At 43.5% G+C, this 22,884-nt stretch overlaps 2 protein-coding genes and 1 pseudogene across 3 annotated transcripts in view; 2 read left to right on the forward strand and 1 right to left on the reverse strand.

Annotated features, from left to right (window-relative positions):
- Rcd5 (microspherule protein Rcd5) overlaps positions 1-15,402 on the reverse strand; it is a 35,960-nt gene extending 20,558 nt beyond the window's left edge. For both annotated transcript variants that reach the window (XM_089578666.1, XM_089578665.1), the window contains exons 1-2: positions 15,164-15,402; positions 13,808-13,898 (exon numbers count right to left, since the gene is read on the reverse strand). In XM_089578666.1, the coding sequence (XP_089434792.1) occupies positions 13,808-13,883 (76 nt within the window). In that variant the 5' untranslated portion in view covers positions 13,884-13,898; positions 15,164-15,402. The remainder of the gene's footprint in view (positions 1-13,807; positions 13,899-15,163) is intronic.
- Positions 15,403-15,920: 518 nt separating this feature from the next.
- On the forward strand, positions 15,921-17,407 carry LOC149349634 (uncharacterized; annotated as a pseudogene).
- Positions 17,408-17,598: 191 nt separating this feature from the next.
- LOC149349635 (uncharacterized) lies at positions 17,599-18,289 on the forward strand. The gene is made up of 2 exons (XM_089576807.1): positions 17,599-17,897; positions 18,056-18,289. Exons 1-2 carry the CDS (start codon positions 17,730-17,732, stop codon positions 18,287-18,289), a joined length of 402 nt encoding a protein of 133 aa, XP_089432933.1. The 5' UTR covers positions 17,599-17,729.
- Positions 18,290-22,884: the final 4,595 nt, after the last annotated feature.

Raw genomic sequence — 22,884 nt, forward strand, 5'->3', positions numbered from 1 at the left:
TATTTTATGATCATATAGCATTCGGGTAGTACTGGTGGCTGATTACAGCTCATGCTTTTTATTTAGAAACTTCATGAGAGGTGCCTCCACTATGTGAAAGTGAATCTGCTACTAGAAGAAATTTTACAGCAACCATCACACAGCGATGAATGCCTTTACTTTAAATATAATAAATTGCTAGAAACTAAGTTTTTCTTTCAATAAACAGTGCTTCCTGCTCAGCTGGCACACATGATTTTGATCTCACTGACCTATTTTCTGATATCCAGTGAGTGACCAGGGACCTTACAAGGCACAATGAACCATCTGACACAAAATCAACTTGCATCAACTGTCACACAGCCCAGAAACCCCGAAACCATGCACCATGTTCATATGGCCAATACAATTTTACTGCCTGTTACTGGGAAGCTTGTGGTATCTAATCTCATTGTTATGCCATTCAAGCTAGCAATGAACAAAATATAGTTGCTGTATTATTTTATGCCATGACATGCTTGTCAACTAAGACAGCAAGCTCCATCAATGCACTCGGCTTACCGAGGGCAGGCGTTATGGCAATAACTGCAATAATTCTTTTCCAAACAAATGGAACCCTTATGGTAGAATATGAAGCAGCAATGCCAAAACATCAGCCTCTCACTGAACAACCCCAGAAAACGAAGTGTGCAAGTGCTAGCCTGCTAACTTTCAAGAAGATTGAGAAATTAACATAAAAGATTGAGAAATTAACATAATATGTACAACAGCAGGACAGTTTACACATAGGTATATATACTTCCTTAATGTAAAGCACAATGCCGACAGAAAAAATGCCTTTCATTCTCAAAAATTCACTTAACAGAAACAAACATTTAATTCTTACAAACTTTGTAAACATGGCGAATAAATGGTGACAAAAAAAGAACTGACCATCTACAAAAAGCTTTCTATAGACCTCTTTTAGAAATCTATGGGGCCCCTGGTAGCTGCACCTGTACAGTAAACTGTAGGATAAGACTTAAATGACAACATTACTTAACACCTGCTTTACCTTGCCTTTGGACAAGCATGCACTGAAGGCAACCCATAGTGCCCTGATAGCCTCAAATAATTCAGAAATTTATACAAAATGTGACTAAACACAACTGCATAGCCTCATTCATACGCTCCAGTACTACTCATTACCTCAGCAGCTATATGCAACTAAGTCTCAGTTTCTTGAGTCAGCCTTGCAAACCATACAAGGGTCATCAATACTCATAGCCATAACAGGAGCTTCTTATACTATAAGCCGTTTCAGCAAAAGCTCTCAACAATATTTAAAATAGTCCCCGAGGTAAAACGAAGGTGCCTCTTTAAGACTGAAGAGTAAAAAACAGTGGATGTCACAAAATAGCTGACTCATCTCAAGTGGCAACGCGATTTACAGAAATCTAGTAGCTGTAACAATTACAGTTAGGCACCTAATTGTAATTAGAAATTCGCAGCTGGTTATCAGTAACAGCCAACCTGTTTTTAGACTCAAAATGCAGTTAAATCTATTTGGCATTGCGGCACAAAGAATTCAGGTCTTCCTCACTAGTTAAACCCAAACCGAGCAGCCAAGAAAGGCATGTAGCCAACCCACCAGCAAATGTCATTTGTATGTGTTACATGCCTTTTTTTTTTTTAGGCCTGACCAAGTGCAGCCAGCAACAGCCCGGAGCCTTCAATAGCTGCACTTCGCAGCCAGGGAGGTGATAAGCAGGATAGGGTGGATAACACCAGTTCAAGCAGTCATTAGCATACTACAAAGAGCAGCCACAATAGAGCCAAATCAAACTTCTAGTGGGAAGGGCATGCAAAAGCAGTGGCATGCTTAATGGCTAATGTGGACATCTCTATCTAAGCTTTACTGGGAGCCATAGGTTGATCGTGTCAATGCCAAGCATTTAGAAGCTACAGCTACAGCTCATTCAGACTTATTACATTATTTTTCACCTGAGCAGCAAGTGTTCACTTACGAGCTTAATGTAACTCAGCATTGGCAGTTTAGCGAGACAAAATTGAGAACAAAGTGACAAATCAACTTTCATAACATAAAACACACTATCCAAGCCAACTTTCTATCTTTAGAAGTGTGCATATGTCATGAACAATAACTTTGGATTGAAGAATTTTAACTACTGGCACATTTCTACCAACTTCAGTGCTGTATAGGATGTGTACACAACACCCTCCTTCGTTGCTTCACAAACACAGGAGAAAGCACTCCCCGAGTCCCATGTATGCATTTTGGTAAGCAATCTTTCATCTCCTTAGTTAATCATTTCCTGAGAAAGTGTGCTGCCTGAATCCACAACAGGCTGGCCCATGCAGCAGCAGTGTCCAGTGGCAGTGCAACTCTAGCGGCCTGACGAGTGGCGCGAGTGGCGCAGGCGCGCCTGCAAGTCACCAATCTCCAGCTGGAGTTTCTGGCGCTCCAGCTCGAGGTTCTCTTTCTGAAGCTGCAGCTTCTGTGTTTCAACGAGCAGCTTCTTTTCTTCGAGCTCCATGCGGCGCAGCTCGCGCTCCAGCACCAGCTCTTGCAGCTCTTCCAGGCGCCTTCGGTCACGCCGTGGAGCTGCCACGGGCCCAGCGCTCCCACCACCAGCCGGACTTGTTGGGCTCTGGGGAGCCAGGGCCCCCGTTTCCTGCAGGCTTGGCCGGAGGCCCAGGAACTCAGGCCCTGGTGAGAGGGGCCAGCTGTCAGGCCTCTCCCCCAGAGCCAGCACCCCGCCCCCCATGCAGACACGACATTTTGCCTCCGATGCTTTACACTGGCAGGAAACGGTAGCTTACACACCCACTGCACCTCAAACTAGCCCACTTTGAGAGCGCTGTCCCACTGTTGTTACTCCCACAGGTAACAAGTCGGCAGTGTTAAAATAAGTGCCTTAGCCAGTGCATTTACGAGGCCAACACGAGAAGGCCTTTTGAAGTCAACCTAACGAACGGTTACTTGTCTTTGTTAGCAGTCTTTCCACAGCAGTACAAGAGCTTGAACTGCTGTACAAGACACCTCTTTTTGACAGTAACCTCCTACAAGCATGCTTGCACTCTGTGAAATGATGCCTTTCTGAAGAAAGCCAACAGATCAGAACCCTACCTAAGATATCTCGGCAGTTCGTCAACGTGATCTTTCATTTCACAGTATTGAACAGGCAGCAATTCACGCAATTCATGCAATCTAAATGATGTATGTTTACACATTTAAGTTAATAAATATACCAGAGCATATGAACTATCATTAAACAGACAACACCACTTTATGTTTTGGCGTTCACACTCCCACATTTTGCTGAGGAACACTTCACCAACTAGCTGAACAGTCTGTGATGCTTCAAGAACAAGCTGTGGCACTTCATATTTATGCAAAATCTCACATCAATAAACAAACAAAAATAACAAAAACCATTAACAAAGTCCAGATAAAAATCTCCTCGAAAATTCACAACACACCACTCAAGTATCATGCAGCACAAAATGTCAGGTCATGCAAAAACATGAAATAAATAAAAACATGCGGGTCAAAATGCACACATGCTTACGTGAAAATAACAGAAGAAGCAGTCACAGACCATAATAAGCTGCTTTGGCAAAAGAAATGCATGAAGTACATTTGATAAATGCAACCCAAGCACATGATGATATAGCAGTGCTCACAGAAATGTACCACAACTACATAAAGGGGTTGCAACATTTATCCGTGGTGTCAGTGGGCACCTATTCGTATGCATGCAAACTGGCTCAGAAGTGACAATGACATGTCTATCTCACATCATAAGGGAGGTATATTTATTTATTTATTTATTTATACAGAATACCCCTAAAGGCCCTCGAGAGGGTATTACATAGGGGGGGGGGGGCACAGGCAATTGAACAGAATAAAAACAAAACCACAAATATAAAATAAACAACAAAAGCACAAATAAGACACTTTGGATGACATAAGTAAGCAAAAGAATCAATCAAAAACATAAGTAACATAAGTAAGCTAAAGAATCAAAAGAATGGCAGCGCGGCAAAGAACGAAGATTACTGCAGTATTAAAATTATACAAACAGAACACTAGTACAATGAATCTTTTTAGTAACAAACCCTGCAAAAAAAAGGAAGCCATGAACAAATAAAATAACAATGTATGCGAAGAGTTAAGCAGTAGTTATTGAAGTAGTTATGTACCCTCCCCCACTGTAATGCCACTTGGCGCTGTGGGTAAATAAATAAATAAATAGGTGCAAATAAAAGCTTCTAGCATGTGGTTACTGACATGTGCAATAGTGAGGAGCACAACAGCCAAACCGGGCAGCAATGGAATGTGCCAGCAGTTGACACCACACATTGACTCAAAGCAGTGTTTCCTCCTACAATTACCTACAATGCTGGATACAATATGCCTTGCCAGGAAGTTAACCTGTTTGGACATAATAGGTCTGTTTGATTTGGCTGCCCTCACTTCATCAGTTCAGTAAAGTTCTGCAGCAGTGCTGAGAGTGTGCAGGTGCCAGTTAAGGCAGTTCAAGTGCAGCTTGGCACTGGCTGCTTGCAAAAGAAATGCCCAAGTGCAGGCCAGGTAACCTGCTTGACTTGGCATCGCCTCTAAACTACAGCCTGTTGCGTGCCGCCCACATCAATGGCTACCAGCAGCTCGAACCATGTGAAGAATTCTCTAACAGCAACTCGCAATGAAATTTTGCCACGAACCAGCCCCACGAAATCGTTTTCCCGAAGAAAGTCGTTGCATGTGTTACACTGATATTAGTTACGAATAAGCACTGAAATGCTGTCTGTGGGGCTCGACATCACCACTCAGGTTTACAACACCAACATCATGACCAGTAACGCACCTCCTCCTTTCAAGAAAGAACTGCCACCATTTCGTTAAGATTGCAATCATAGCTTCTCTGACCTACACATGGGCACCACCGTCTTGCAGAACTCCAGCTGCACTTCCACACACGAGAGTGCAAGTCAGCCAAGAAATCCTGCTGCACTAGACGAGCACTTTTTCAAAACGAACACGAACGTGCAACATGCTACACTGGAAAATGACTGCCAAAGTGCTGCACTCTTCGAACTGGTGCAGCAAATGCAGCAAAACCCAACAGACCTAATGTAGTCTAGCCCAAGGGTGGCCAAGCCGCGGCCCGCGGCTCCTCACGGGTCCCAGTGCGGCTCACGACTCTCTGACGTCTGTAAGCCCCCCTCCCATTTCTGCCTCTGAAGACAGCTTCCCTTATGTTCTAGAGGAGGTGCCTGCTCCCCGAACGGGCCATCGCAATGCAGAGGCACAGTGAGCAATCGCTGCATGAGTGGGATTCACTGTTACTACCAGCTTTGTAGCGAGAAATAAAAAAAATTGCCATGCCCCCTTTTATACTGCAGCTTTCCACTAAAAAAATAATTTTTTTGGGAGACCTTTGCCTGTCTGGCCACCCCTGGCATAGCCTAAAGCCAATAAGGCATGGCCTATAAGGCATGCTTTACTACATTTGTATATTCTTGGCCTAAGAATGACACTCATTGGTGATCATGCACATTCCTCTCGCTAGCAAAATGCCAAATAAATAACCGAGGGGTATAACATAACCAAAATCACAACAGTAAAAAAAAATGTGAATGCACTCGTTGCCACATAAACAACTAATTTCTGTAACACATTTTGTCAGGGTACAGCTTGATAAGATTTAAATTATAACTGGAGCTCATACCACACAAAAATAAAAGCCAGTTTTCACCTAGTGCGCCAAACGCCTTTGTTACTGCAACTGAAAAATATGTGGGAACAAGGAAGTAAAAAAAGACAAACCTGCACTGTGCTTATGATACAAAGCCACTACTTTTTCAACACATGCAAAGCCAATAACGCAAACACAGATGAAATAATCTCAGCACCACAAAGGATGACAGCATGAAAAGATAGGCAAATGTGCAAAAATATTTAACAATACAGATTATATCAAACACAATATGCAAGAATGCAGCAGGTCATATTAAGACGCCTGCATATGAATGGCTTTCTTTCCAAGAGCTACTAACTTCTCAACCACAATCCGCAAACTTGTCTGTCGGACACTTGCCCACAGTAGCATATAGATGCAACCCAAAGTGCCAAGCACTTTTCTCCATATTGTACACTCTATCTCACAAGTCGTTTGCAGCGCTGTGAAGGCTGTGGCAATCTGAGTCAATCAAAACGGTGTGCACTGCAAAATGTGTTCTTCCGCGCCTCTCACCCCATGACTGGTGACTCCATCACTGGGAAAGAAAACACAACAGTGTCCAGCTGCTGCCTGTAAAAGACTCGGCTGACTAAGCGCACGTCCTGTTTATGAATGGTGGCGTACCACTTCTCAGCCGGCCTCTGCAGTGCTGTGTTCATTTGGACTTTCTCTGCTAATTTAATCAGGGAATGAAGCACTCGCTTTACTTGCAAAACACCATCCTGAACTGCCTTTTCAACTACTGCAATAACTGTTTAAAAAATAGTCACAAAACACTCAAATATTTGAGGGACTGATTGGATGAGAGAGCTCTACCTTACACATTGCTGCAAATGACTTGTGAGGTGAAGCATAAGTCATGTGCCTCAGCTACTCTTTAAAGCAAATTTTAAGTTAAGAACCACAATAATGATTCTCCTACCAGCTCTTTCCACATCTGTTCTAGTGCTTTACATCAATTAGAGGTTCCTCTCGTTCATACTTGAATGTGGCAAATACGCCAAAGTGAATGTCATTTCATCTCAATATGATGCGTACTTCACCAGAACGAGGCACCTTGTAAGACTTTCAGATGTTCATGGAGCAGTAGTTGATTACACAGCCTAATGTGTTTTTTGGTCTTAGCATATACCTCATGACAGAATACATCCAGTAATTATGTACTGTCGTGATAAACAGAAATGTAAACGGTGCAGGGTCTATGCGCTCCACTGTTTGCATTTCTTTTCATCTCGCTTGTGCCTGGGTGGTAACAAAAAGACTCTAGAGTAATTCATGACTGCAAAAAAATATGAACGGCGCCGCACCTGTGTGCTCCGCTGCTCGCATTTCATCGTGATTCTACCTCGGTGGTAACAAAAAGACACTAGAGTCATTCATGATACAACCATGAATGACTCTAGCAAATCATGAATGACTCTAGCCCCTTTTTCTTGCCACCAAGGTACAAGCGTGGCAAAAAGCAATGCAAATAGCGAAGCGCACAGGCACCGCGCTGTTCGCGTTTCTTTTTATCACCCTGTGCCTGACTAGCACAATGGTTACAAGTACAGGTGTGCGATATTAGTGCCAATATTATATATATTGATACTGATCAATATCATATATATTGATTATATATATTGATTATATGAAGTGGGAAGACTCAATAGCTCACAAGTAAACACAAAACAATACCGAGTAACCCTGAAACAGGAACTATAGGATTTTAAAAATATTCGCTGACTGAAGAAAATGCCAGATGAACCCACACCACATTAAAACACAACTGAAGATAAAACTCAGAAAATCTTTTTCAACATTTCCAAGAGAATGGATTATTTTTCACAGCTGGGCTGGGTACTTGAGGATGAAATGGTACTGGCAAAAATTTGATGCTACAGATAGGGGTTGGACTTTTCGGTGTTTATTTTAGAACACCACTTTCTTTTTTTTTTTTGGCGAACATTATTTTCTACACACGAATTTCCGGTTTTTTTTATCGGTGAAATATACGATGTCCCTGTGCAATCAAAACTGACGTACAATTTACAGTAACCTTTTTTTTTAAAACTAGCCACTCATGTAGCAGTATCTACCACATAAATGGTCGTCTTAAGAGCTGTCTTACCAGAAAAAAGCCGTACAGTCGTAACAAAAAGCAAAAATGCCGAAGTTAAATGACTGGGCCATGAGACAAAAACGTAAGTGGAAGTTTAGTTCAAAAAACTTGATTGTCACATTCTTGTTGCACTCTGCGCTAAACGAGAGCACCGCGCACCCATGCTCCATGTGTCAAGGCAGCAATGGAATTGCCGCTTAACTGTCGCGGAAGCCAGAATACAACACCTTCGTGGCATTTATGCATGGTTTCGCATTGACGGTTGCTTGTTATGGTTCCAAAAGCTTTCAATGTCCTTACATGCAGTGGAAAAACCTATTTAACAAAGCGACCGCCCTAAGTCGATGATATGTACAAGCAGACGGCGCTACGCTAGCTAGTAGCAATTAGCTAAGTGGTCAAGCCTTCCTATCTGCAATGGCGTTTCCAAGTTCACGGATCAGTGCCTCACCCATAACTCACAGTCAACATACTAAATTCCTAAGATACAGCCCATTCTTAATTTTTTCTGTGATCTATTATAACTGGCACTGAATAGCCAGTTAGATGTGACATGCATGCCAGAAATATTGACTTTATTCGGGGTTAAAATTGAATTGTAAAAAAAATGTACATATCAGCATACTTTCATCGGTGTTTTTGGTTTAAACCAAAAAGTCCAACCCCTAGCTATAGACGATACTTCCAGCACGCTGAGATCAAAGCAGTTTGTGATATTGCCAGCCATGTCATGCAAGACAGGGAAATGATTGGGTATTCTCTTGTCGAATGTAAGGCCCTCCAGCTTCTTGAGCATGAAGCCACCACAGAGATGCAATAGGCTTTGGGGTCTGAAAAATGTTAGGGGTTTGGTTAATTTTAAGAAAGCAGAAACGAGTAAGAGGAGCTTAGCAGAATGATGGAGGAAAGCAAGAGAGTAGTTGAGCCAGTAAGAGAAGGAAGCTGGTACAGTACATTTGCAGAAGAGACGTTGGAAATTACTACCTAGGTGACGACTGTTACTGCCTCAATACATCGGAGATGCTGCTATATATAATAGTCTCTAATTCAAACTGCCTTAATTTGAACTTACGACCATTCAAACTGACCCTTTGGCTCTGTCAACACCATGTATTTTTTTTTTCTTAATTCAAACCTCACATAATTCAAACAAACCTTTGGTAACCTTCATACTCAAACTATCAAGAGCTGACTATCCGTTATCTATTTATCTGGAGTTTACAAATTTGTCACCAGCTTTGACTAAGATGTAAAGGAAAATTCTATCTTCGGCGTAGTGCACCTGCATCCGCACTGCCAGTGACCAGAATAACATGCCAGCACACACACACTGTCACTAGCAATGAACTGTTTCAATTCAAGTCTGCAACAATGAGCTGTTTCAAGTCTGCAATTAAAAAAGCCTATCATCAAAGTGGTTTCACTCAGCAACATCCTGAGTATGTTTATGCCAACCCCTCATATAATGCCCCAGCAAGGGGCCTTTGAGGAGTCTCAAATAAACAAACAAATGATTGAGTTGAGATGATTTGCCTTTGATTTTTTTCTATTTTCTTCATTGTTAACTTCCATTTTTCTTCTTCTAGATTGTATAAATATACGCCGATAACCATGTAATAAAACCCGAAGGTATTTGTAGTGTCGTGTCCCTGTTTTTGTTTGTCCTGTGTGCAAATTATGCATTGTACACTGATACAATGCACCAAATTGTGCATATATCAATTCTTTCAGAAGTTCAAGTTGCATCAAAATAGTGAATGCAAATTGAAACCGACATCTTGTCTTACTGAAAAACAAAACCGCAAACCATAGCCACTTATGGTAGCTGTATATGAACGAACAGGCCACACGGAAAAGGACGGACTTCAAAATCAGAATAAATGATCTACTAAAGGGCACTCATACAGAAACCTTCCTTCCTTCCTTTAGTGTCACTTAATCATATGCTAATTAATTTATCTAAGTATTAATGGCCAGTTTCCACTTTTACAAACCAAGCATCAACAAGAATGCAGCTTTCATCCAGAATCAACAGTTCCGTAATTCCTGTATAGCGATTTCCCATTACTTTTGTGAAACTCCAGTTTTTATTTTCATCTCATATCGTCACAGCTCATCAAGCTCCTGAAGAGTTCAGTTGACAACTAAGTCACAAGCCATCAAGATTACAAACTCTGGGGGCCAATTCAAGGGGAGAAATCCACTTCTTTTCATCGCTACAATAGGTGATTTGCCACATAAGACAAGAATTGGTGATGCATTTTTGAATAAGAGAACAATTTGTGACAAATTAACTTTTGCTGAAAACTTTGCTCATAGCATTTTTTTTATATTTATTTTTACTCTTTTTTTTCCCCCAACAGTTCTGAAAGGAGTCACTGATGCCACTGCTTGTCTCAATGATGTGCATGTAGTAAGAGCACAAGTTTCCACCTTGATAGTAAATTCAGAACTAAAGAAAAAACAATTTTTTAGTTTATGAGTGCAAAACATTACTGGTTAATTTCTTTATCAAGATATACAAAATTTCATGCAAAATATCACAGTGGCTCTTATAGCAACATCAAAATGCCAGGATTTTTAAGGTACACACCAGAGGGATCATGGAATAAATTTCAGTTTCAAAGATGCATATTGAAGACAAACCTGATGAAAAAAATTGATTTTTTTTACATGTCGAAAAAATCTCTGCACATAAAAATAGCTGACGATATGCTACCCAGCTAACTGTTTTGTGAAATATTATTTACTGCATTCACTATATGGTATGAAAAAAAAACCTGTTTGCGACATGAATGTTGTTAAATTCACCTGAAACAAGGAAATTGCTGCTAGGTGCAGCCAACTATCAGAAAAATCTCAGAGTTTGCTGTGTACGCAACTGTGTACAAAGTGCCTTAACTATTTACTGCAAAAAAATGATCATTCTGGATATTTTATTTTAAATTAAAAATTATTTCTTCAAGAAGTGTGAAATGCACTAAGCATTGTAAGGCATCAAACTGTATCTTATTGGCTATACTTCGAAACGAAAAAAAAAAAAAACATCAGAGTTGTGTGTGTAAAACTTTTCAAAAAATTATTGGTGAAATGTGTTGTTAACAAAAAAAAACAATGCAAGCAAACAAAATTAAGCTGCTGCACTGAGCCAGAAGTTGATTATCAAAAAAAATTTAAATATAAAAAAGCTGCACATGTTCTTAGCTACCATTCTTGTGATTTGCAGCTGTGTACATAATACACTGCACTTTCCGTGGATTTTCAAGTGAGGAATAATGACTGCTGTGCCACTAGAGAAAGCAGTCGCGTGAGGACATGAAGTGGAGGAAGATATAAAGTACAATGCGAGCAGTAAAACAAAACACGTGCGAGCATGCACTGATGTACCAGACCTCTGAGACGAAGTCTTGCTATCAGAACTGAAATCCAATCATTCTACATGGTTGTCTAACTCACCAATGCTGCTCTAAAAAAAAAATTGCACCAGAACCAACTAAAGTGCTTGGCTTAGCCTTTGACCCTTGAGGAGCGCCCGGCAAAACGGATGCCATAATCCCTGACCAGCAGACTATGTCCAGTCAAGTTTCATTTTCTACATTGCCTCCTCACAACAGAACATGAAAAACCAAAACTGAAACCATAGAGCTGGTGCAAACTAGATGCTGCAGCTTGTCCATGAGCGCTGACTTGAATTTTTGGCGGCCGGTTCAAAACGTCAGTGATATATGACCAATGGCCTATGGCGCAAGCGGTAAGGTGAATTAAAGGGTTAATCACAAAACCTTAGCCCCCACTGTCTACGCTTACACTGCTATGCCATGCAGTCACAAGCACCGAGACTATAAGCATGGAAGTGAATGCTACCTGGCCTAGGCAGAGCAGTCCAACAAGTGACTGACACACCGTCGTGGAATGTTCAGAGCGGATGCACTTCCAGCTGCTCCTCATCTGTTGCCTAGCATCGACTACGAGAAATGACAAGCAAGCGTGAAAGCATTGCTCATTACCCTCTTGACCAAACAAAAGGCAACAAACAGGTGACAGCATGTTTCTCAGCATGTTTGCTCTTTGGCCACTTTCGCTTTGCGCCAACTACACTCCATCTCACAAGTGCTTTGCAGTGAAGTGGAAGCTACCAGCGCAAGATGACGGCTCCCAGACGTGTCGTGGGGGGGGGTTGAGCACGTGCAACCAGCACACTTATGGAAGCTGTCTCGCACTCGTAGCTTCCACTCCACTGCGAACTGCTTGTGAGATGGATTATAGGGAATAGTTTGTGAGCCTTCACTGCCTAAGTAACATGACATCATTCTTAAGCATGACATCATTCTTGAAATGCTTAACCCACCACTAGGCATGCTCACTACAGTATACTATAATTGTGAATACCAGGCTGTAAAGTATGGTGTGCATGTTGTCTTTGAAAGCAGCAAAAAATAATTTCATTCAGAATTCCAAAAAGTATGCCCACATCCTGACAATTAATGTTGTTGTATGTTCATAAGTTTTTTTACAGCTCATTGCGTATTCCACCCTACATTAGCCCTCCAGTACGCATTTCACTCCGCCTTGGTCATCCCCTGCAAGTTTCCCGTCCACAGACTCATACCACAACGTTTGCTGTATCATTCTTTCCTCGCTCAGCCAAGGACTGGAACGGCCTTCCACACAACGTCGCTGCAACCACCTGTCCATCCTAATTTTTGAATTGTGTAACTGCCATATTTAACGAACAACATCTTTGTACATAAAGTTTGATTCTATCTGTACCCACCCCTTATGTAATACCCCCTAACTGGGGGTCTTTAAGGTAATAAAGTGAAGTGAAGCGAAGCTGCAGCCACCAAATGCTATGGAGAGTTCATGTAGTAAACACATGGTAGAATATAGGAGCACATTCATTTTGGGCAATCTACAACAGTACACTGGCCCCTCATTACACTGCTCTGCCTGTACCGAGGTAGATGCACTTCTATACTTGCTCTCACAAAGTTTATGACTGCACTCACAGTAGACTCACAGCGATTTCAAACCAAAAGCTCAAGCTAAAAAGTTAAGAAGTGACTAGAGAAACAAGGAGAAAATGTATGCCAATAGCAATCACAGAAATTAAAAAGTTAGAAATCTTAGATCATTTTTGTCATTAAAAGAGCTTTTAACCACTTTAATTGTATCTTTCACAGTTTCTGGATATCAATGTACCTCATTCTTGAAAGCTAGCATGTTCAAATCAAGTTCTGGGCACATTTTAATTAACAGCTTTTGCAAAAACAACAAAAATTACAGTACCAACAATAGCCAGCTCCTAACTGTATTTCGTAATTAAACAAACACCACTTGGCGGTGGCAGTTTTAGTGCAAGAAAAGAAGTTACCACTACTTTTGCCTGAAGCACATAGTTCTAATTGCAGGTGTCCAGGACACTATGGTCTAATATGGTCACTCTGCATGCAAGATTAAGGAGCATTGCAACCAGCTAGGATAAATTAAATACATTTCAGACAAAAACAAATAAGATCAACAAAAACTAAAATATAACTTGTAACATACTATTGCCTTGACGCAAGGTGCACAAATACAGTTTTCTGACAAATGTTGAGGCCTAGTGTTGTTGATGCCCTTTGAAGTTTAGGCATAGTCTCAACTCATCAATACAACAAGGAAATGCCCCACTTCTAGAACCTCTCTGTGTAACACTGCATGGGAGCTTGAGGTACATTACATAAATAAAATAGAGACTATGTTTCAAGGAGGTTGGATGTGTACAAGGAAACCAAAGTTTTAACTGCATGTGCAAAAATACAGACATCACAGCACCACTTTACGTAGACCTTTTGTGAAAGCCTGACTACTTCATCGTACATGTTTCGTACAAACTATACCGACTACTAGTAGCAAAGTACTGACACCTCCCGGAAGAGAAATCGAAGGGCCCCCACACACTCGTAACTCCCAAGGTGCACTGGACCTCTTGGCTCACCTGGTGTCTGTGATGCTTCACTCACATCTTGGGAGTTGTCACTCACTACATTACCCAGAACAAGGTTGGACGACATGTCTGCTGCATGAACCTGTAAGAAAGGGGCTGCTCTGAACAGGCAACAAGGGAGCAGTCTAACAAGGGATGAAAATATTGGGCTGGCGGCAGACACACACGCAAAGCTATCAAAGAAGCCTCATCCAACAAAAAGCTGACTACTCCTTACTTCAATGGCAGTTTCAAATGCACCTATAATATTAAGCGATGTTCTGTTCTGGACTAGTCTCTTGGCATAACGAATCATAGCAGGCATAACATAAATCATAATAAGCATAACAGGGTGCTCGAACACTATCTATGAACGACAAGGCAAGTCCGCACGTCCTGGATGCTGAAAATATCAAAATCTTGGCCAGAAGCCACGATGTCGTCGCAAGTACGTGAGCTACTGCTGGTATGCTACCGACAACAAAGCGGATCACTGCATCAGTGACACATCAGAGTGCTGTTGGCTTGAAAAACTTTTCTTGGTAGCACACGGACATCTTCGTTTTGTTCACTTTCGGCAAGAAATATGGTAAATTGGTTTTTGAGGAAAGGAAATGCGCAGCAGGCACCGGAACCGCGCCGTAAGGGAAGGGAGGAAGGTAGGAGTGAAAGAAGAAAGAGAGAAAGAGGTGCCGTAGTGGAGGTCTCCCGAATAATTTCGACCACCTGGGGATCTTTAACGTGCACTGACATCGCACAGCCTCTTGCGTTTCGCCTCCATCGAAACGCGGCCGCCGCGGTCGGAAAAATGTGAATTTGTAAGTGCGCGCTCTTCTCGAAAACAGCTGCTAGCGCGTGCCCCCTCGAATCACTAGTGCATGCGCTACGCTGTTACAGAAGGTGTACTATTCCTTGTTGCTCCCTACTTAAAAACCAACACAGTTACGATTCGTCAACCTACTTGGTGCATTTACGCGGTACCCATGGAAACAGAGAAGCATACCACATCTACAAGGCCTCGGCGGCTGAGAGCTTGCGAAATAAAGTGAAATCAAGCTGCGGAAAGTTTCGTTGAGCCCCCAAAGAAATCGTTTTCTTTACGATATCTTTACGAAGGGCTTTTTCTCAAGCTTCAACGACAGTGCGCACAGTACTACAGATGTATACATCGCTGCAGAGAACTTGCGTAATGCAAGCACCAATGCGTTTTGTAGAACAAAATTAAAGCTGAAATTTGTATTCACAAACAGATACAAGTGAAAGGGATACACTGTGAAACAATGCGGCGAACACCAGTTATCCATTAAACCGAACAGCTTCGAGGCCACAGAGAACGCCGAAAGCAAACTAGTTAATGCGGCTACTTACCTATTTCTGCAGGAATGCCGTATTTTTGTCGTGCACGCGTAGCACCGCAGAACAAAACCTAAAGAAAGAACAGCTCAAGAGCATCGCAGACGTCCACAGCTAGCGAGCTTAATAGCGCGTAGCGCACTTGTCCATCAGCGTCGCAGCGACATTCGGACGAAGACCTACGCAATAATCCTCATAGACCTCCTTAATTTTCATGCATGTATGGATGATCGGACTGGCGCTTCCTTTCTGGACGTCTCCTTAGCGTTGCGAACAAGTGCCAAAGGATGGCGCCAGCCACCGTCCAATATTTTTATTTTTATCAAAATTTCTTGGGAGAGTTTAACACGTTATTTTACTTTATTCAGTTTTATTTTATTTATGAGGCTATTAAGCATGATTTATTAGTTTCACACGTTACAAAATTCTGAGTTGTCAAGCTAAGGTTTAAGGCACCTAAAGCCGCTAAGGCTAGGCATAAAAGTAATAAAAGCGTATTGCAAGTTGCTAGTATATTAACTTTACGGTGTTTTCAGACCTTGTGTTCAGACCTTGGAGGAAGGAAAATTGTTCAGACGCCGCCGCTCATCATGCATTGGCGTGTCACGGCGCGCGTCGAAAGAAACCGGAGTGAGTCGTGCGGCGGCGCTGCTGTAGCATGGGCTGGCGCGAAAAAGCGCGCTTTTCGATGTCGTCTGCTAGTCAGTGACGCGTACGCGTGCATTGACGCGGTTGCGTGGTACGCGGCTCACAGAAAGTTATCATTGAAGAAATGCCGAATCGTCGGCGGCAACGGCACTTCTTTGCACCTGGGTGCACAACAGGCTACCATTGGACTAAGGGTGAGCAGCCGTCGCTTTTCGCTGTTCCAAAAGATGAAGCGCGCAGGAAGGTCTGGGAGCGGAATTTGCATCGGAAAGACAAGACCCTGGATGAAACGTGCTCGGTATGTGAACTGCACTTCGAGCCATCGTGCATTCTCAGAGATTACGTGCACGTTATAAACGGAGAAGAAGTCCGCATACCACGCGGGAAACCAGAGTTGACGCCGGACGCCGTGCCGACGTTGCTTCCCAATAACCCGAGCTACTTGTCAAAGAAAGCGTCCCAACCAAGGCCTGCGAGGAAGCGCAAAAGCAATCTAGTTGATTCGACTGCCGCGAAGAGATTACCAAGTTGTGCTGATGGTGAGACAACCGAGACAGCTTTGTCCATGGACGTGCATGCTGACCACGAACCCGAGGTGGCTACCACTGCAGAGGCAGCTTCAACAGAAGGCTGGCTCAAGCTTTGTGTCCCTTCCACTTATTGGAGCTGCCACCGGATTCCAAACTACGAGGGTATAGTCTACTGCAAACTTAAAATGGGCGAAAATGAGGACATTTTATCCGAGAGAGCGGTAATTTTCTCCCAAGACGGTATGCCCGGCGTCGCGTATTCAGCGCATCTCTGTGGGCGTCGAATTGAAGCAGGGCGCATTTCGAGCTGCGAAGAAGCGGAGAGCATTGTACGGAACGTAGACTCGTACCCCCTTTGTAAAGGTGCTTTAGAAATTTCAAGAATGCCACTTTCTGATCTAACAAAAGGCCTTCAGCTTCAAGTGATCAGCAGAGATGGCACATACTTTAGCGAGCACTGCGCAGGGAAAGAGCCATCTGAAGGTATGTACCACAGCTGCTTGCACTGTATGATGCTAATATGTGTGATTAAAGTTTGCTTTTATATATTTTATTTATTATACTGCTTTTTTGCAGGAAGACCCTGCATCGCATGTCGCTACATGAGGAAAACGCTTATCACGAGGCAAGCAAGGCTAAAGCGCACCGTCAAGAAGAATATCCAAAGTGCTGCACACAGACTGCGTTTGGCAGTACTGAAAAACAAACGGCTATCACGCCGCTATGCCAAGGTTCAGGAGAATCTAAAGGAAATGCAAGCCGAAAATGCGTCAAAACCGGATGAAGTTCTTAAAGCGCAAATTGGTGCTTTGCCGCCTAAGCAGCAAGAATGTGCTTCTCCGCAGCAAAGAAGAAAAATTCAAAAGGAAACACCTATTCGAAGGACTGGATATTAGAATGCATATTAATGAAAATGAAAAGTGCCAGGCTGTATGAGCATATTCGCAAGCATAAAATTATATCTCTTCCTAGCAAAAGTACATTAAAACGTTATCTCAGACTCTACAAAAGTGGGTTCGGCTTCAGCCACAAAGTCCTATCGCAGCTAAAGAAGAAGACAAGGCACATAAGCAACTTTTAAAGACGAGGTAGCCTCCTGGTAGATGAACTAAAGTTGTCTGAGCACCTGAATGTGACATCTACGGGGCACATTGAAGGATTTGTTGATATGGGCCCATTCAGCAGTGAAGAAGAGAATGTTCCCTGTGACCATGGAATGGTCATTATATATGTTCGTTCCATTCACCGGAGAACGGACACAGATTATCGGTGCATTTGCCACTAGTGGGAACGCAAAAGCAGAGATCCTTGCAAAAGTGCTCATAGAAGCAACTATCCTAGCTGAAGCAAGTGGTCTACTTGTTTATTTCATAACGTGCGATGGCGCCTCGTGGAATCGCCGGATGTGGAAACTTCTGGGAATTGGCGTAAAGACAGGAAAAATCACTGGCAGTCTTGAACACCCCGTCGATTCATCCCGCCAGCTTTATTTTTTGTCTGATTTTTCTCACTTGCTTAAATGCGTGAGAAACACACTGCTGCAGCATCCACTGAATACTCCACGTGGCATGGTAAGTGCCGGTAATTTTGTTTTCTTTTATAGTGCTTTTTGTGAATCGCGGTGCATGATTAAATGGAAAATTATTGTAGGATATGTGTTGCGTTAACACTTCGTGGTGTAAAATGTGCCTAATAGGCATGTCTTACATTGTTATTATAACTGTTCCAGGTTTCCATGCAGCCCATCAGAGAAGCATTCAAAACTGACTCCAGCAATATCACCCTCAAGGCGATGCCTGGCCTCACATCTGTGCACCTACAACCAAACAGTTTCGAGAAGATGCGGGTGACTTTTGCCTTTCAGCTGTTTGGAGACCGCGTGATTAATGGACTCCTTTTTTACAAGGACCGGATAGAGGCATCTTGGGGCGAAATTGAGGCAACTGTTGAATTCTTCAGATAAGAAAAATTCCTTGATAAAAGTACTGCGATTCGTTTACATTACTAGCAAATGATAATAAAGTGCATCGGAGCTTGTGGGAAATACCGCAGCAAGAGGCAACCTTTCCGCCCTGCAGCATAACTTCAGTCCTCATGCACCTAGAGCGTATTTTAATTTCATGATGGTGCGTGTTTAAAAAGAAGCAAATCCCTGTTTTGCTTCCCTGCTTTATATATGACATGATGGCTTCAGCACTTCTGGATTTTATGCTATTGCAGGAAGATCAACTCTATCATCAGGATTATGACTTCCCGCTTCCCAGCTCCGACCAGGCTCCAGGAGTGTGCAGACCCTGAAGGATTTCCTGGATTTCCTGTCGTGCTGGGAACGCCATGCAAATGGAGTTGGCGGATTCCTGAGTGCCTCGACAGCAGATGGACTTAGGGTCACCATATCAAGCACGCTAGCTCTACTGGACCATCTACGGAAACACAATTTCAAATGCCTGATGACAGCGAGGCTGAGCCAGGATCCGTTAGAGAATTTTTTTGGGATTATCAGGCAGTCATGTGGCTCAAATGATCACCCGACACCAACACAGTTCCTGATTGTTGTCAACTGCTTGTCGTTTTATAACCTCGCAAAAGCGGTGAGCGCGGGCAACGCAGAGCGTGGTGACGAAATGAGCTCTCTTCTTGAACCTTGTGATGGTTCCACTCGAGAAGCCAGAGTTAATGAGTTGGAGAATACCGTCGAAGCAGGGAATCTGGACTTGGCAGACCGCATGCCACAGAGGCTTCCATCCGACCATAAAGAATACGTAGAAAATAAAAGTGATGATCGGCTCATATATTACATGGCCGGCTATGTGGCACGAAAGTTCCTAAAACAGAATGACTGTACAGAGTGCAGGCACCTTCTTTTGCTTACCGCGGCTGGACCTGCACGATATTCTGAGTTCACGAAGCTTTGTGACAAAGGCGGGCTTCTGCACCCATCTGAGGCCTTATTTGTCGCAGCAAAAAACTCGAGGGCATATTTACTGCATTTTTCAGCAAACAAGAGCTGTGCATTAACAGCGTAGTTGACGTGATGATGCTTGCAAAGAAGCACTTCGACTATACCTTAGGCTGCAGAGCATGCAGACATACTGACAGCAGCAGTGGTTAAGTTTTATGTCCTTACAAGACTTCATTTATTTGTCAAGGGCATCAACCAGTCGCGAGAGGCAAGGCGAAAAAAAAAACTGCATGCGAAAATCAGCCGATGTTCATAAGTATGCCACCGCGGCCGTCTGATCATGAATTGGTCACGATTTCGAGGTCGCGCCTTCGGTTCGCTGCAGTATGCACAACAGTTTGTTCATGACCCTTGTGTTCAATCTTTCCTCGGCAGCAGTCCCCGCTGTAAGTTCTCTGCGCCTGTACACGTTGCAGCTATTGGAAAAGAATTTGGAGCCGCGCTCTTAGCAAAAGAAAATATGAGGTAGTCGGGAAGAATGCAGGGCAGCGAAAAATTAGTGTTTTAACAATGACCTGCAGACTTCATTGTGTTCTTTCTCCTAAAATTTTGTTTCAATTCAATGACGTTGTTATAATAAATTAGCAGAGCTGTTTTTCCGCAATTTTGGCTGTCTCGCGGCCGTCTGAGTCACTGCTCTTTTTTTTTCTTCTTCCGTGTGCGACTTGTCTTTTCGCATTTAATTTTATTTGTCGTGCATGTACAACGACAAACATTTACAGGGCACGTTATTGAAGTGTTGGCTTTTAAAAGGACAAAAAAAATGGCCTGGCTTAGCTTATGGTTAAGCCTAGGATGCGAAGCATACCGCCGGCGGAGGCTGCGCGTCCGCAAGCGAGCGCACAAGTTGAGCCCCAGCTTTCACAGCTGTTGTGACGTCAGCGCCCCTAGCGGAAGGAGCGGGAGTTAGGCCGCTGGTAGAGGCTGCGCGTGCGCAAGCGAGCGCACGAGTTGAGCCCCAGCTTTCACAGCTGTTGTGACGTCATATCACGTGGTGCGCCGTTGTAGGTCAAGTGGTAGCTACGCGGCCGCGCGCGGCGCAGCAAGGAAGAGCTCGGTTGTGCGGCTAGTATGCTTCGCATAAAAATGTTAGGTGCGATGCACAGCACGCACCGCCGCATATCAAGAGGAGTGCATGCAGTGACAGCCCATGCTCTGGTGGCGCCATCTCGTGGCTTTCGACATCAACAGCGACAGCCGCGAGTCCTCCCTGAACACACTACCCCATTTTCTAGTACACTATAGTGTAGGTAAAGCCATTGCCTCATCTAGAAAGATGCCTGCCGTGTGCGACAAAAACAAAAACCTGCTGCACTTACCTTTCCCTTTTTTTCTCCTTTCCACTTGAGGTGATAGCTAGCGCTCCTTGCGGCGGCCGCTTGCAACACATGCGCGCATGCTCACACTGCCGCGCGGTCGCGGCGCTCGCGCGCCGTCGCTGTAGCAGACGACGTCTCTGCGGCAGACGGCACCTTCCGCACGTTTTCGACTGTTTATGCCGACGAAAACATAAGCACGCAGATGTGAAGGAAAAAAGTCGCAAATAAATTTGTTTTGCTCTCTCATAGGTTATTTAATCACTCTTTGAACGACGTTTGAATCTTTTGTGAAAACTACGGCGGCAGACCAATTAGCAGAACTGTTTAACACGTCTGACGACTGCTGCCGCTCGCTGCTCACACCTGTTTCTGTCTTTTGGCACTTCAGCAGCAGTTTTGTTCATTGTGCGTATTGAAAAGAGTTCGGTATTGTAAAGCGCGATGCGTTATCGTTGCGTCCCACGCTGCACCTCAAGCGAACGAAGGGAGGAGCCCGGAGTTTCATAACATTCATTTATTTATTTATTTGCCCTCAGGGCCGTTAGGTGTGGGAATAACATGCAAGTACAAAAACAAAACAGTAGCTAGAAAAATTGAATATAATTACAGCACACACTGGTATAAAATCAATAACAGAATTAACAAAAGACAGCATTTCACAAAACAAAACACAAAAGAAAACAGCAGCTAGTAAATTAACAAAGTTATAGACACATAGTTATATAAAATTAATAACATAATATAAAAATAATATATAAATTAATTAATAATTAATTAATAATTAATAATATATAAATTAATAACAGCGTTACGAAATGCAGCAGTATCATTGAGCTACCATCCGACAGCGCTACGCGAGAGCAATGGATAGCACGAAAGGATTGGGTGCCAACATCTGATTACACTGTTGTGTGCAGCCTGCACTTCCAACCGTCTGATTTCCGAGACGACTGCAAGCGACGTCTACTGAAGCCAGGTGCAGTGCCTAGTAGAGCACTGCACGGGCCGCAATCTGAGGCCCAAGCACGGCCCGGGCCCGAGACATGAAGCCCGAGCCCGGCCCAGGCCCGCTAAATTATCGCTCTAGCGAGCCCGGCCCGGCCCGTGAATCTCGGAGTGAAGCCCAGCCCGGGCCCGGCCCGGCCCGTTTCACAGTACCGCTTGAGATATACTGCTCACTCTGAGCAAGTAGACTGCTGCAAGACCGATAAGAAACTGGCTGACAAAGGTTCTGAAACCACAGTTTGGCTTGCAGAAAGTTGGTTCTTTTTAACCCAGAAGGAAGTGATTAAGAGTAGTTCCCGCCAGGCCCGTCTTTTGGACAGTGATCTCGTGTAGGTGCGCAAAGATATACTCGGAAGTTCCGAGAGCCAAATAAAAAGGGCTGCATACGATCGTAATAGACTACTTTGCATTCCCCCATGATTTTAATCAGTTATATTTTGCCGCCCGGAAGTATAAACATTAAAGCTGCCTAGCAAGCAGTGGGATGACATGCCAACATGCCACTCTATCCCACATACTCTGGGCTTGCCCTCGGGACTCCCCCCCTCGAGGCTTGCAGGTCTCGAATCTAGACCAGTGGGAGGCCGCATTGCTCAGTTCCGACTCGGACACACAGATCCGGGTTGTGACAAGAGCCCTAGAAGTCGCCGAACGCCACGGGCTCATGGCTACTTGATGGGGCTGTAACCCCACACCGTCAGATACATTTGTCAACGAAAATAAAGTTTATCCTCCTCCTCCTTTAATGAACACAATCTCACAGGTTGAACTCATAGCCGAACTGGTCGCCTTTCAGCAGAAACGAAAAGCTAAAAGACTTGAGTATTTCACGGTGTGTGTTTTGAAGACTATAATTAAGCGTCCTAAATTAATACAGTGGCTTTATGTTCTTCCCGAATGCATTTCTAATAGTGTATGAGTATGTTTTGGGATGACGAACGATCAATGGCCAATTAAGACCGGTTGAATTTTACTCTTACTGATTGAGCAGAAGATAACGCGCGAACCACGTGATGACTTACAGGGCAAAACACTTGTCATGACAACGAGGCTGAAGAAGTGAGGAGGGATTGATGTGGTTATGAGATGAGATTTACAAACTCTCGCGAGCTTTTGTGGCTATTTCATTTACGAGACGTTCCGGTCAGCTGATCAAAAAGAAAACTAAACGCACTTTATAAGTCTGCGAATTTTCTCACATGAGAAAAATATAGCTATAAAATAAAAGCTCTGTTTTTGGGGCTGGGGCTTAAGGGCCCAAGGGGAGTAAGG

This window comes from Amblyomma mixtum, chromosome 3, assembly GCF_055824585.1.
Source record: "Amblyomma mixtum isolate Tamu chromosome 3, ASM5582458v1, whole genome shotgun sequence".
Lineage (NCBI taxonomy): Eukaryota > Metazoa > Arthropoda > Arachnida > Ixodida > Ixodidae > Amblyomma > Amblyomma mixtum.